Source organism: Triplophysa rosa, linkage group LG1 (assembly GCF_024868665.1).
Source record: "Triplophysa rosa linkage group LG1, Trosa_1v2, whole genome shotgun sequence".
Classification (NCBI taxonomy): domain Eukaryota; kingdom Metazoa; phylum Chordata; class Actinopteri; order Cypriniformes; family Nemacheilidae; genus Triplophysa; species Triplophysa rosa.
Window position 1 is genome coordinate 34,372,646 of NC_079890.1, and position 16,551 is coordinate 34,389,196.

The window sequence follows — 16,551 nt, forward strand, 5'->3', positions numbered from 1 at the left end:
CCAAGTGATGTTTCATTTTGTGTCTCGGGGAAATAACTACTGTGACACGGCTTTCAGATTATTTCACTACCCAGTAAATTCATATTAAAACACTTCTGGGATGATGCAATAAATATAGCATCATAAAAATGATGACAGTCTTCATCTGTATACGTAGCATCTCTTCAGCCATATTCACCGTAGTCGACTGACATGCCTGACAGCTACGGCTGCATTTACTGCGATTATAGCGCATCACGCCTCGAGCTCCTGCCTTCTCACATCAACTTTGTAAAATCTATTAATGGACATCAAGGCTATAAAAAACGCAAACAGCTCTGCGTGTAATGCGCCTCCTCTGCATCCAGGGGGTGCTAATGTTCACTCCGCAGTCGGAGGACAATTATTTTGCTCTCTCTCATGCACACAAACACAGATGCACACCGGCCAATCTGAGATTCATACATTTGAGTTAATATAGAAGGCAATAGGAATATAGGGAGCAATTTGTGGGGCTGCTGCGCTCGGGTCAGGACGCGGCTGACCTCCGTCAGATTATTTCTCCTTCTTTATTCTTACCCTGGTAATATGAAAGTTGGGGGGGGGTGAGAGGCATTATTCATAAACCCCAAATCATGGCAGAAGCCCCCCTCTCCCACCCTTCCCAGTCCCCTTCAAATTTATGCCAAATCATATTGTGGTCACTGCTCCAAGCCCTTAAGTGTATTAACGATCCTGCTTTTTGGTTTCGGCTCCACCATGATTCTATAGTACGTTACCTATCCTATGTTCTGCCACATATCTTTCCTTTAATATACCCAGAACCCCCGTTCAGATCACTAATGCTATCCCAGCTCACCCAACAGACAGGGACTCGCCTTCTATAAATATTTCATAGATTTATTATTAGGTACGCCAGCCGTGCCTATTGGGAAAGGTAGCTTCGATTGCAGCTTTTGCCACCACCACATTTACTGTTGAATAATATGTAATGATTTCAAATGACAGCCTAATCTTACAGTTTTCAGCTCCCTCTTCCATATGTGCTTTCGGAAAAATGTTTTTTTTTTCTGTGTCTACCCAACCCGTGCGTTTGAGACCTGCCTGGTGGTTTATACTCAAACACGTCCCAAATGACACGGCAAACAGATGCACATTCTACACGAGGTCTCTTCTAAACGCTCTAAATGTCTTGCGCCTTACGCCGTAGGTTCAAAAGAGTCCCATCGGATTGGTTACGGCTTAACTAGGATGATGCGTTTCGCCGGCTGGTATTAATACGCTCACACTGAGAGCCATCTGTAAAGCAGTTCCATGTTTCAACACTCACGTTTTCGACGTTTGCGACGTTTGCATGACTAAGATAAGAGGGAACGCTTCAATACAGCTAATGACAGACCCTAATAACAGACCTCTAAGACAGCGTGACACAAATCCGCTCGGATGCGTGCCTTTAAATAACAGGTTAGCCACGTCTCCAACGCGGCCGGGCCCGGCAGGCCGGCACCTCACCGTCGACGCTCTCCCGACACACATTCTCAGACAATCTCCAGCCAAAACAAGAGCGCGTCTGTTTACTAAAAGCATTCCATCGCTCTCGGGCCCGGCTTCAGAAAGCCTTCCCTAACACCGCCTCGCGTCGTCCTGTCCGTCAATTATAAACAAGATTAAAAAAGAACATAAAAGAGCTTTCATTAAAACAGCAGCAGTATCTCAGATCACAACACCACCAGGTTTCACTTTTCCACCCCCGTCACCACTCCTGCCTCCTCTCCTCAGACATCAAACGGCACGCGAGACCTGGCTCCCTAATGCACGCTATTTTTAACTAAGCGTTTCTAATAAGCTGCTGGGAAGCCTGTGAATTTTTCATATGCAAGCACATCTTTCTTTTGTGAAAACACAGAAACACACTTATTTGGTGATTAGCGACTGACAGGGGGAGGAAAGGAATTGAATGTTCTTGTATCGGATCGCATGCCTTTCAGAAAAAGACGCGAGGCTCCTAATGCGCGCCGTCGTCGTCTTCGGCACCACAGGTACGGCTGAATTATTAATCAAGCAGCTCATTTTAATGCTTTTTAAAGTGCTTTATTTTGATGTGTCAAAGTATACTTTTAGCCATTTTCAGGCAGACGATGCATATCATTATTTCTCCCCATCAAAGCCGAGTGGCACTCGCTCCGAGTGCGCAAACAACTCGGCCTCATTTAAAGTGAAAGTCGAAAATCAAAGACGTTTTAAAAGATTCGCCTCCGAAGAACTTTTTTGCTGTAGTTTCCAAAATTAAAGCACAAAAAAAACCGATTCGGTTTTCCTTTCTTTTTGTTGTCGAAGCAAATCGCGAGGAATATAGTCACTTCCTGTTGTCTGTGAGGTACAGCTGTAGCTAAACTGCTCTTTCCCGACACGTGCGTGACCTTCCACCATCCTCCTGGCCATCAAACTTCATGTGAACAAAAATTGACCGCTTACTTTCAGAAGAATGTGACCAATGCTTAGCGTTTAAACTGAATACGGGTAGTTGACAAATAAACCACAAATGTGTCCTATGCTGTGACGCATTTTTTTCCTGAAAATATTTTTTAATTATTTACATTATAACATAAAATAGCATAAGAGAGATGTATCTTCATTGTTATATTTTCATTGTCACAGGACAAATGTACGGTTTATTTGTCAACTACCCATACGCATAGACGCATAGACGGATAAGTGACACACTTATCACATCACTTCCTGTCTGCGTGAATAACCTTAAAATTGACTAAGAATTAAATATTAAAAGAAAAAGTGATGCATTAAGTACAAATGACCTAATTACAGTGAGACACCTTAGAAGTTGTAATACGTATAACTATATAACATACACATATATATTTATAAGTAGAAATATATTCCCAAACACATGAAAATGCTCAAGCAATTAAAGAAGTACTGGACAAATATACAAACCTGTTTAAATATACAAACTGCAACTCATTCACATTCCATTCAGTCCATTCCATGTTGACATTCTAACATTTGTATTGCATATCATTGATGCTGAATGCATCATAAACAGGGCACATGGCCCCCCTACACCTAATGCAGCACGTGCTACAGGCCCTCGCAGCTTTAAGGACCCATCAGCAGCACGACAACGCACCGCTGCTCTCCACTCCAGGCCTCTCTCTCCTCCCCGGCACCCCCCTCTCCCCTTAAACCACACCTCTCTATGAAACCAGACACCTGCACCTGCCACAACCCCCACCGGCCACCCCTGCCTGCAAAATACTCCTATCTGATAGCATTCTTCAGAGGAGCGTGTGCGCGCCCGGTCACGTGTCTTTAGACACATGGCCGGTGCTGTAACTCTGTATGCAGGCCCTAACTTGTGTTTTAGTCACTTGACCAGATTCGCTGTAATCAGGGATCACTTCTCCCTTGGAGTTCCAACTAAATCCTTAAGGGTGAGAAATGAAACGGCAATTTGTGACACTAAAGAATATATAAAATGCATTGGTTAGTAAGCAACAATGCCGTGTCTGTGATTTGTAAAGGTTGCTCAGTGCCAACGTGAAGTGCACACTGGATCTCACTGTATAGTGAATGAGAAAGATAGGGCTTACCTGTCCCTTTGGTGAGCTCCCTCTCCCCCCCACTGTCTCTGCCTTTGGTTTGGTCCTCTTGATCTGTGGCGTTCTCACTGGCAGCCTCCACATCCTCACTCAGCTCTCCTGAAGGGGGAGGAGAGGATGGGATATGTAAATCAGCACTCCATCAGAATTGGTGGAAGCACTTAAAGGGACGGCAGCGTTTTTTTCCATAGGAGCGCACAACAATTACATTCTCTGACAAGCAGTTACAAGGTTATGAGACGACGAGTACAGGCGCTACGCTCCCCTACAACGCTACCACGCTGGACTGAGTGTAACGGTTTTGTTTTTGTAATTACAATTACATACACACGTCACGCATACATTATATATGCATCTTAAATATAATGTGATGCATCAGTGCTTTCATAATGCATCAATAATCTTCATTTTACACCATTATAATTTCCCTTCTTTTTCAGCTCATGATGATGTTTTCATAATGTCTTCTATTTGCGCTGCCATTATTTTTAAACAGATTTCTTTAAAAACGGGCTCCAACTGAACAGTTATAATTCTTCATTTATGCAGGACCATGACACAAATATCTTTATGGCTTCCTCTGTTTAATACGAACATAAAACTGCAGCAAACCGCACACATGTGGTAGAGACATACACACATTTTCCACGGCGGCTCCGAGCACGCAGACAGGAAAAATAATTGTGCGAGGAGTGAGCTTCAAGCGAGAGGAGACTTTCTACGACGCATTTCTCTCACTCTCAGAGTTCATACTTACAGTCCCTAGCTGCAGTTCACTGCCGGGCCGCTCACCAATATCGGGCTAAGTTCATTTTTAAAACCCAAGGTAATGCGGGGCACGACAAAAATCATAAATATTTAAAACTCAGACCACAATTCCTTTTATTTTGCCAAGTCAAATGCAGAAATCCCCTGTAACCATCTTAAAAGCCCCTGTTCAATATATTAGGCCATTTAAAGGCAGTGAACTCTCTACAATGGATCTCCAATAATGCCATGTGTAAGTAACGCACACAAGATGCTGAAAACAGATAATAAAATGGGCATCAATCCTTTTTATTCCCACCTCGTGCCCCCCGAGCACCACCTTTCCGGGGCCGAGCTTGTTTAAAAGTACCGTGGCCAGCACACACAAACATTGATTTTGTAACAGTAAAGTCTGAGGCGGTCAATATGCCTTATCACTTATTACACAAGTCAGCTAATTCTCAGCAAATGTACTTAAATGTTCTTTTGAAAATGCCTCCCGCTGCACTCTACACTCAATCAGGTGGGTTATTGATATATCGACGGGACAACAACGGCCACTGAAAGATCCTGTTCAAATATTCATCTCCACGCTCAAAGCAAACTTAAAGATCGCCCTGCCACGAAAATATTCGAACCTGTAACTGAAAGCAGCTTTTATTGCCCAATAACGTTCTGGGCACTTCAGAAGCCGCCCGGGACGTCCGGTTCAAACGCGCGACTCGAATCCGACCCGTTCCAAAAGCCGCCACGCAACCCATTAAAGTTTATTCTCATCAGTGTTTGGTTTCTACAACTATTAAAGTACAACCTCTATCCATCATTCTTCAAAAGCACTTTTTTGGGTCTCTGCGTGAACACGGAACGGCATATTTAATAAACGCCTCAGCCATAACTCTCTCGCTGCGGGTAATACATCAACATCTCTAAACATTTCCATCCCCTTGACTTAATGTGCTACAAGAAACCATTTATGTATGTGTATGCGTGCACATCTAGAGCAGTTAAAACCATTTACATCTGACGGTCTTGCGCGTAATTCTGCATTTTGTTGCACCGTTTTAATTATTGATGCACCATGAGAAAACACCACCGGGTTGAGTGTTTGCCAGTCGCTGTGGTTTCCGCTGTGGCATTCTGGGAGAAAGTAATTACATCTGAAAACACCAGTATCAGTAACAATACGAACTACGAGGTTATAAAACTATACGTGCTATGCTAATATACACGTTTTTTTCCCCCTCACCGTAACTGCAATAATACCTCAGATGAACGAAGGAAACAACGGGAAAATTATTAGATAATTTCCTGCGAAAGTACAGTTTTGAAGGAGGAGGTGGAAGAGCAGAACTGCTGTTGATTTCATAAAGGTGTCTGCAAGCTCGTTCTGTTCTAAAAACAACTGCGAAAGGTTCTTAAAGCAGCGCTGTTTGCTTTTGCACCCGTTTTCATGGCGAGACGAAGCACCCCGGCGTACAATTTCATCGCTGTATGGATTATACACTTACACCATGTTACCCAGATCCCAGACTGGTTCTGTGTTAAATAACGGTATGTAAAGTAAAATAACCGGCTATATATACATAGAAATGGGCACATTTGTGATACTTTGTATGTTATGTTCCCAAGGCAACGTGTAATTTCCGTTCCACATAACCCAACATTACCCGCCATACGGGTGGTAAAAAAGAAATCTAAAATCCACCTTCACAGGCTCCTGAGAATTACTATATGATATGAAACCAGTAGCAGTCAGTTTACAAAATAATCCCCAGGTAGATTTTTACACCCATAGAGGAGCTGCCAGTGTCTAAATCCCCCTCGAACACACTTCTCTCTCTCCGTATAGATGCCGGCACGTCACTTCTTCATTTACTTTTCTAATCAACATCTCGTTCCCCGACCCTACGCTGACCACCCTTCCCCCAGTAATATGTAGATAGGTAGACATTTAATTCCACCCATGGCCATGTGTCTAAGAGGCAAATGAATGTGCCTATTCCTCATCTCACCCGGCACTGCAGTACACAATGATTAAACCCGGGCCGGCCATAATTAATAAAAGGTCAGAAGTGGCCTTAGAGTAAGGACCCGCCCAAATGAAGTCATAGATGGGCCTTGGAAATAGATTAAGAGGAAGCACTCGCAGCCATGACGATTTGCTAACCCAAATCCTAAAAATGTAAAGGACAATACCCTGAAGGTTAGCCCATCTAATTAATCATCCTCATTAACCCGTCCTCGTACAACGATATTAAACTTTTGCCTTAATCCAATCACGCCAGCGAAATAAGCCCACCGCGGACCCTCAAATCACAACGCCAGCCTGTTCTCCAAGGAAACGCATCATCAACACAACATTAACAAAACCCACAGAAAATGGACTTTACACAAAGCCTTGACGCAAATCAAATGTGTCAGGATTACAGCTGTGCCATGTGCACATTTTAAAGCCAGGTTTTCTCCCAGCATGCACAGGCTGCATGATCTCATGTTAACCTATAGGTGTCACCCTACACAAGCTGGGAAAGAAAAAGAAAAAAATGACACGCACATCAGACACAGGCAGAGGTTAGAAAGGCACAGACAAATACATACGGAACGCGAACAGAGAAAAATGTGGAGATGACAAAAGCAGATGCTAGACAGGAAGTCCGCGCCGGCGATGAGACTCAGAAGACGGCGAGATTACCTTCAGATGAGGCCGAGTTGCCTTCCCCCGTTTTCCCAGAAGAACAGTGATTACACACATACTAATCATACTGACAGGCACAAACCGCCAAATAAATAATACATGCTAACCACTGCGCCTCTCCCGACCAGACCGAAGGGCCAGAAACCTCATCAGAAATCAGATCGCGAATGCAGTCACGTTTGAGGAGCCGAACCTGAAAAAATCTCTTGGGATCTTCAGCATTGGGCGGACTGAGGCCCGCCTCACCTCAACCGTCCTCCACCCAGAGCGCGTTGGAGGGGTATGAACTAGTCTTTCTCTGAACGTCTGCTCTCTTTCATTACTCTTATTAGGATTACCGCAACCTCGGTTATCATTTTTAACCAGGTGTCAGAGCACACCATCACAATAAATCTGTGGGGCCACTTTTCCCCGTCTACCTTCACCCTTCTTATTTTTTACCCCACAACAGAGAGCCTCCTTGTCTTTAACGCTGCACCGTTGTATAAAAAACAATCTTATTTCACACCTCGCGGACTCTCTCTCTCTACCCTTTTTTTAAAGAACCCCTCGCCCTCCACCCACCATTCGCTCCTGCACCCCTTCCTCATATCAAAGCTGTCCTGACTCCAGAGCACGCGGTGTAAAATGAAAGTGACAGAAGGGTTCTGTGGGACAATGGAACATCGGCTCCATGCTGGGGGCTTTCACGCTTTGTCCTCTTCTCATATCAGTACCTCTCTGGCCCAGTCAGTGCCCCTCCTGCCCCGGACCCCCCTCTAAAACACATGTCCCCCACCAACAGTCACAATCTCCAGACACCAACGCTGTGGATGGATAAAAACCATCTCTACCAAATGCATTATAATATGTGTAATATAATTGACCATGGACTATTGAGTTATTGAAAATGATTGAAAATGTAGCAGTCCAGAGTCATACTACGTTAACCTTTTTATATTATAAAACATAACACTGTTTTTCATATATATATATTATAAAATTTATGCATCTTGTTCATAAACATCTCAAGCAATTAACGGGTAAAAATATTACAAGTTAATAACAGGAAAATAAATAAATAGGAAATAAATGGAAAGAACACTTTGTAACCATTGAGCTACGGTATATATAATATCTGTCAACCAATCAGAATCAAGAATTTTGTAATCTACAAATAAGTTAAATTTGCTTACAGCACATTAAAAACTAAGTATTAAGATATTAGTCATGTCACCCTGCAATAAGTTTCAACAAAATTATTTAAAACGGCAAATAAAAAAATCACCCGCCCAAAACAATGCACTCTGGGTAAACCCCTTGGTCACTACAAAAACTAAGTGAGTTTGGCTTTGAGAGCAAACATCATAGAGACCTACATAGTGACCACACACCCAAACACCACCCAACACCCTCCCTCCCCCCCCTCACTCTCGCTCTCTCTCTCTCTCTCTCTCTCTCTCTCTCTCTCACACACCACAATGCACTACGATACAACCCCATGTTTGTCCATATTTCTCACACACACTTCACCAAATACACACCTCCAGCATGAAAAAACCGAAAGCTAAGTACCTCTTTGGCTTCAAGGGCTGTGGCTCTGTATCGGAGTGGGGTTGAGTTATGTGCTAGATTCCTGACCTGCCTCCCAGAAGCCATGGCGTTCGCTCCACACTGGCCCTGTCATGACCCTCAAATCTAAATGTGAATGAATACACTGTGTCTCTTCGGGCCTGCGTGCTGAAGGGGGCAGGCGCAGAAGCGGGAGGTGGAAGGGGTGGGCCGACGAACAGCTAGCAAACTTTACACAGCAAGTTGATCACAAACAGAAGGGAAAGCTCACACTGCCTTAGAACAAGAGGTTCATTTCCCCCACCCTCACTTCTCTGTCTCACACCCGGCTCACCATACCACCCCCACCCGCCCGAAGTGACCCTGCACGCCCTCTGTGCGACACTTAATTTGATCCCTAAAGCCTTTCAAAATCACCGGCCCTTGCAGCGGTTCACACCGTCCGCATCGGAAGCTAACGGCTAATCGGGGGAAATCTAATTGACGATGGCACCGTCAAAGCCTCAAATCTAAACGGACATAATTTTGTTTCGATACCTGACGTGACATCACATCACAAGCCTGACATTTCCAATAACTCCTGATGAGTGTCTGTCATCATGTAGATAGAAGACATGACACACGCACACAGATGGCTTACACAACACGAAAAGACAAAAACAAAACGGGTTTATATTGCGAGATGCAATTTGTTTGCTGCGTTAACAAATTAAATTATGAACACTCGCGTAAAATAAGCTGAGGGGAAGTCCAGGTACAAATAGAGCTCTGTATCTGGAACATATTGTAGACTACCAATGAATAAATAAATGTTGACTGAAACGTAAAAATGATATATTTTCTACGGTTATCAAACACATGTCCTAAACACAAGAAAACAAATATTATAATACAAAAAATACTGAGGTGGTACTCTTTACAAAAATGAACCTTTAACAATAGTAACCATAATATCTTGGTTGGACAGTAGTAGTAACCGCAACTTTACTATGGTCTCACACTATGGTAACCATACCTTAACCATGACATTTGTAGCATAACTATGGTAATACAATTGGTAATAAACTTGCAGGAAAAAACATTACTACACTTTTATTATACTTCTACTATATATACTACTACACTTTTACCATAATGAACCAAGTTTAATTTTCCTAGGGGACCATACTATTTATTCATGTTCATCGGAGAATAGCATGGGATTAAATTAGCGCACGTAAAAACAACAACATTGCAGTGCCATAGTAATATTTTGTCATTCTAAACTGGGCATGTGTGACTGGAAAGGGCTGCCCCACAGACACACAAACAAACACAGAAGCCATTAGGCAGCGTTTGACAGCAGTCACTCGAACTCAAAGCACATTAATAGCCAGGCAGCGTGCATTGCTGTGCTTTTCTCCGTCCTGCTCTTTGTGAGGATGAAATGGCCGCGTGGACGCTGCTCTCCAGCGCCTGGAGACATTTCCCTGAACAAAGAGGATGATGAACCGTCAGCGGGTCCCTCAACATCCCACTGCCGCACTACTGGCCCACTGTTCTCATTCTAACATCACTACAATCTGCAGAAACGCCTCCTGTGTGCTTAAGACCTTTCAATGTCTCGTACCGCCCTCTTCTCCCTCCCTCCTTACTTGCAATGTACAGTGAAAACAAACAGGTAGGATACAAAACAGAAATAAAGCAATGCAGCTGAGTGGATACACTATCCCCCGTTCCCCCTCCCTCCCATTAGGCGCAGGGGTCTGACGGTGCTCTGAATATGTATAACCCAGAAAAAAATTCTATTGATTTTTCATTTGGTAAAAAGGAACATAAAAAACACATAACCTGAAACTGTCAGAGCCGTTCTGTTCATGGCTCATCTCCAGCTTTGGCCACAAACTCTCTTTAAAGGGGTCATGTGACACGGCTAAAACGAATATTATGGTTCGTTTTAGATGTAATGCAATGTGTAAACACGATTTAAGGTTCAAAAACGCTGTATTTTCCACATACCGTGAATGTTTGTATCTCCTCTTTGCCCCGCCTCTCTGAAACGCACCTTACTTGCGTTTACATTTGGGCGGTCTTAGTCGAGTCATGTTACGAAGTGACGTACATTCGCCGGGGTGTGGTGACACGAGGCGTTTCAGGCAGGTCTGGGTGAGCATTCGCTTTTAGATAGAATGCATCTTTTGTTCCGACACTTTCTTTTTTGCAATTTTACGTGCCTAATACATGCACGGGCAACTTGTAACACACCAAAGACACAGAAAAACACGTATTCGCGCCATATGACCCCTTTAATTACCAGGCAAAGCGTGTTTGCAGACAGAGAAACATTTGTAACAGCGTTAAAAGCGTGATGTTCAACTTGATCAGTGATATCCCGTCACATCTGCCACGGAAATGTGTACAGTGCTAATCTCCAAACAATGAATCAGAGAGAATCAACACTTTTCTCTAATAGAAATTCAAATGTCATATTCCTTTGTGAGAACACGATACAATATCTAACCTCCACACAGCTGCTTTTCATATCCCATGCAAATTTTGTTCCCATTTAAGGTGGCTAAAACAACCGACACGTCCAGCTTCCCAAACAGTAAAAGTAAAACTCAAACTGGACGGCGGGCGGGCTTGTCACATGTTTGTATAAGCCTCAGCCTCTTCATTAACAGCTACTTATCTGTTTGCGAGTCTCCTTATACTGCCCTGCCCGCTACAGTGGGACGCCTGAGAAAGATCTCCGCGTGTCGATATATTGAGCGTGGAATTTGCATATCTTTGTAGTGCATCTGTCCGCCTGTGGATCGCTCTGTAGAGGTATTAGCTCAGAAAATCAATGGGACCAGGGCTAAACGTATACGTACAGTATGTATGTAGAGCCCACCTTGGCGTGCGGCTGCTGTGGCATACGTACAGTGCTGCTCGCGGCTCCCGCGTGGATAATGCAACACGAGTGTGTGCGCTTCTGAAAACATTGAGTAAATACAAACTCAAACAGGGCAGCATCCCACCGTGGGCAGGCTCATACCGGCACCTGCATGTTTATGTCAGCGGACCGGGCCATAAAACAGAATTTTCAGGGCTTATGAATGCGAGATGACTTAATCAATTTTATTTCAGAATTATAAAAGCGGTGTTTGTATCGATGTCTTTGAGCCACGAGGCGTAGCCTCACAGCGGGTCTGATGGAAAGATGTGATGCTCTCGGTCTTTGCTAACTGTGTGTGTATACATGCACAAATACCAAAACATAGCAGTACACAAAAAAGCTAAGATGAAGTGGCTTACTGACGGGAAAATGCTATCCGTGTGTATCAAATGGATACTAAATGAAAGTTTGGATGCCAATCTTTCTGTAGTATCGGTATAATCAAGTACAAACTCTCAAAATTGTGGTGCTGTCTGACTTTGCATGTGCACGGCCCGATGCACTTCAGTCAAAATGCCTTTCTTGGTGAGACGTTAATGTTGGGTTTTTAGATGCACATTGGGTTTGTCTAAATGCAAGTGCATGTAAACCGTAATAAAAACATCAAATACGTGCAGCCTAGTACGTTAATATTAACCAAACGACAATAAATGCATTTTAGTTTTTTACAAATAGCATGCAGTATGCAGTACAGTACGGTGCCGAATCGCTGCAGTTCCGCCCCCGGTGGCAGCTAATAGCAATCCGCTACAGAAATCCAATCGCTACGTTGTACAGGCACTTAAAACAAGCTCAGTACCGCCGCCAGTTATTGAAAAAAGGAAATACGGTTCATCCGTCCCACTTTCAGGCCATTTTCTAATACAAATCAAACACTTGCTGCTCGCTTCTTCCATTTGTCTTTCTTTCTGGGCCTCTTTGCATAACCCATCCATTACGTTCACATGAAATATGAAAAGGCAATATCCTCTCTGTGTTTGTACTGAAGCGTAATGCGATTGTGTTGTCATTTATAGGAAATAATCGCAAACCTCTCTTTCATTTTCCAGTTCAAATAACCATGAAAAATTAGCCCGCACTGTCAGGAGGGACAACAAAGGCAAGCGCGCAGACTATCGCTTCACCACCGCGCTTGACATTTCTCCTTAATAGGAAAACGTCTGCTTGTTTCTATCTATCTTTTTTGGTAACAAATAAAGCCTTTTCTCCTCTTTAATTAAAAAGTTCTGCACTTTGATCTGGAGAATCTCGCCTCAGCGGTGACAAAGGGCCGTTTGAGTTGACCCAGTGTGGAGTAATTGAGCAGGGGGTCACCCAAAACCCCCGCTATCTGCCCTCCACCGCACACACAATCCCGCTCTACGCTAAAAGAAAGCATCTTCACACTTTTTCCACTAGAGAGGAGTGTCGTCGCCATTGGGGTCCGTGTCTCTGTGGATACCGACCTACAACCATGAATAATTCAGAAGTCCTGGCTCAATGGCGACCACCTCCAACGGCCGTCCTACCCTTTGAGATTAACTGATGCCCACATATCCAAAAGAGCACAGACCAGCTGCAAAGACTGGTTTATTCTTCGCGAAACTGCAAGGCCGCGCCGTCTCGAATGCGCCTATTTGCAGTGAGAAACAAACTAGTGGTAATTGGATTGCTATCCGTGAAAGCTCCATAATGACGCTTAATAGACATGCATTGTTTTTCTGCAGTAATTATGCACAACATGATCGGCCCCGTCTCCATTTTCTGATGTAATTACTATAGATATGTTTATCCGGCTGACAATTAATATTTGCGTGCGTGTCTTTTGCACGTCTATATGCTCCAGCATGGGTACACAAACTGGAGATCCCATTGCAAAGGGTTTACATCAACGCTCAAGCCAAATGAGTAGAAAAGCTCTTTTGTTTCTCAATTAAAGTCTGTAGAGGCACACTGTATTCTCATTACAGGGCTGCAAAGCACATTTCCATCTACTAAATGGTGTGGTGAAAAGTGTAAACAGCAAAGTGAACATTTACAGCGCTTAAGAGAATCCAGGACTCGTAGCCAAAAACCCGCTGAGAATGTTAAAAGTCGCTAGCTGTGCACAGGCAAATATTAGGACAGCCTCGGGTCCTGCATGTGTCAGCTCATCGTAGGCTTGATTTAAAAAAGAAGGTAACAAGCTCAATGAAATATGAAATAAGAAACAGAATTACTGCAGTATCATTAACCAGACAATTGTTTTGGTTCCAATACACACGGCAGTCAAAATTCATCAAATGTACTGGTGGGCTATGATAATTTCTGTCACGTCGAGACAAATGAGGTGCCCAAGGAAGCGGAATGTGAACATGACATAATGCTGTTCGAAAGTATCTCTCCTTACTCTCGTCACTTTTTGTTTTTTTTCCGTGATTGCAAATTTACATATTTCTAAAGGAGGATTATAGTTTGTGATGCATATAATGAGATTTCCCCTCAAAAAGCTAATGAAAAAAGACTCATCTCATGCAATTAGCTGGGGCTTATTTATTCTCCTCCTGTAATGTATTAATTCATTATCGAGTAATTCGGCCATTATTTATTTAATTACACGCGCACCTTAAAGCCGTAATTACAACAGGAGCCGGGGAGGTCGAGGACGACAGACGACGCATCCACATGCCTATCAGTCGATCTAGTTATCCGTTTAATCTCAAGAGTATATCCATCCAATCTGTTATCAGTAGCCCCTAATCTCAGTCTAATCAGTTTACCAATTTGCTGTATGGAGACTGCTTCACTGAAAATAAAAAAGACTCAAAACCATTCTTTGAAAAAGATCATCAACAACGTACCCAGAGTTTGGCCCTTTGGCAGTGCTTTTGCCACCATCATTTCCTCTCTGTGTCCTTATGAGAGGCCACATCTCCAGTTCCACAGTCAGTTTGACTGTTTTCAGCTACATCAGTGTGGGTCGCACATGTCAAGTGAGCAAAACTCTTCATATATACATACATATATATATATATATATATATATACAGTACATATATACTGTATACATATACACATATTCAGATATATTCAATATACTATTCAATATGTGCAAAATAATATAATGGATATATAGGAAGAGTTTATTTGCAAAAAAGGTTTTGTTTTAGTGTGTTAGTTAGCTGTAATTGTATTATTAAGTTATTACTACTTAAAACAACCCAACTGCAGTTGATTGATACTAATTGTAATGCACAATAAAGAACATGATTATTCAACATTTTTAAAAACAGAGTTATTTGTTTTTGAAAATGAACTTTTCATATACATTTGAAAATGAGTTAAATATACTGAACTAAAAATACCCATATATAGGAGCTGGCGCACATATGGTGCACTTTTCAAAAAAAGAAAAGTGGGTGACGGCTTATCAACCAGCTAAGCTAAATATTCCTATTAATTTATGCAGTGTGAGAGGAATGCACGGCCATGCAATTAGTATTACTTTCTAACTTTCAGAGGAAACCGTAAGGGCTAATGGTCTCCGGATCAAATCAGCAGCATTTTGCGGAATGAAAGGTTAGCCTGTGTGTGTGTGTGTGTGTGTTATCTTCGTGCTGACTGTGCAAAGCCGCCGGGTGAGAGACAAAGTGAGAAAGAGAGAGAGCGAGCTTATTTGTCATTGGTCTGTCTCGGGCAAGCATGGGATTAACAATTATTTTGTTCCTCAGAGACCATGTTGAACCTAAATTGGTTCCAAGGTTTTCCACCAATCCCTCTACCAAATTCCGGAACCGTGGGCCCGGGTTGCGGCTCTGCGCTTTTATTTACAGATGGCCTGTTATTGCTGTTTTTATTGTTGCAGTAAACGTCGTCCCTGCTGTGGAAGTGAGGAAAAGGAAGACTTCTCTCTCTAATTAGCCAGAGTCTGTCTCATTGAAATGAGAGAGCAGGTAGCTTACATTAATTATTCATCCCACAGGTAAACATTGGGGCGGTCATGCCTGATGACTGGACTGAAAGGATGAGCTGGGTGAAGCCACTAACTAATACAGGCCTCTCCCCCAGGGGCTGCTGGGAGGAAAATAAACAGAGCGCATTAGAGGCTGAGGAATCCTTTGCGCTTTTTTAGTTGAAACAAAACAACAGCGCTTCTAATACTTCGAGGAGCGATGGGGTATTAAAATGGGACGGTTGCCCAAGCGCTAAGTTTTGCAGTACACAGGCTGAGCTTAAACTGTCACCGCATTTCAACGTAAACGTAAATGGCAAATTTGTTTTGCTTCTCTAATCGAGATACATCTAAAAAGACCGGTTTTGCTTTGGAAGCCTTTAAATTAGTCTTCGTCCACCATCTTAACCCAAAAGCAAAGCTGGTAGATAAGATATCTTTCTGGTTATGATGGTTGACGAATGAAAGTTTGCTGGGCACGCCAGCACCAAACCAGCATCCCAGAGCCTCTCGTTTTTCTTTTCTTCTACTGTCTGATCTCCAGCAAAAAACAGCCCTGCATGGCTCCAGCCAGCACCGGTGGCCTCATGAGAAAGCTGTGATAAGAATTCATTTCTCCCAATTATGTGCTCTTGTCCATTGCTGCAGTTCATCAGTTCAGTGCGGCCAAGTCAATGAAAGGGCTTGTAATGAAGCAATCAGATGCAGCCTGGCTCCCAGGGCTCCGGTCTCGGCTCCAGGCTTCCCGAGCAGGCCGGGCCGTCCTGTGGGGGGGGTGACGTGAGGGAAGGAGTTTGCTGCGCTGATGGTCTACAGCTTTATAATGGCTATCGTTCAAATCCCTGTTTCTAGAGAAGATCAGTTTAATACCACATCCAGCCCTCTGGTGAAGTGTCAGGTGGTTGGGAGTGTCCTAGAGTGAACAGAAAATCTTATTGCATGAAAAAAAGGGCTATTTTTGTTTTGAGGCATCATTAATGCCTCAAAAAGAACCGTTGCAGTATGAGATACGCATTAAAGTTGAATACTTATTGATTTGAGCGAACGCCTAGCCATAAGTATGAGCTTTGGCAAGAACCAATTAAAGCGAACCGCCCAATGAATGACAGCATGGCCGTCACCTGCGGCCG

General features: G+C 43.2%; 1 protein-coding gene across 8 annotated transcripts in view; it reads right to left on the reverse strand.

Annotated features, from left to right (window-relative positions):
* zfhx3b (zinc finger homeobox 3b) overlaps positions 1-16,551 on the reverse strand; it is a 224,376-nt gene that overhangs the window by 22,127 nt on the left and 185,698 nt on the right. For 7 of the 8 annotated variants that reach the window (XM_057347034.1, XM_057346956.1, XM_057347106.1 and 4 more), the window contains one exon: positions 3,591-3,698. The exons of the other annotated variant lie outside the window; for it this stretch is intronic. In XM_057347034.1, coding sequence (XP_057203017.1) covers positions 3,591-3,698 — 108 coding nt within the window. The remainder of the gene's footprint in view (positions 1-3,590; positions 3,699-16,551) is intronic. 8 annotated transcript variants of the gene reach the window in all.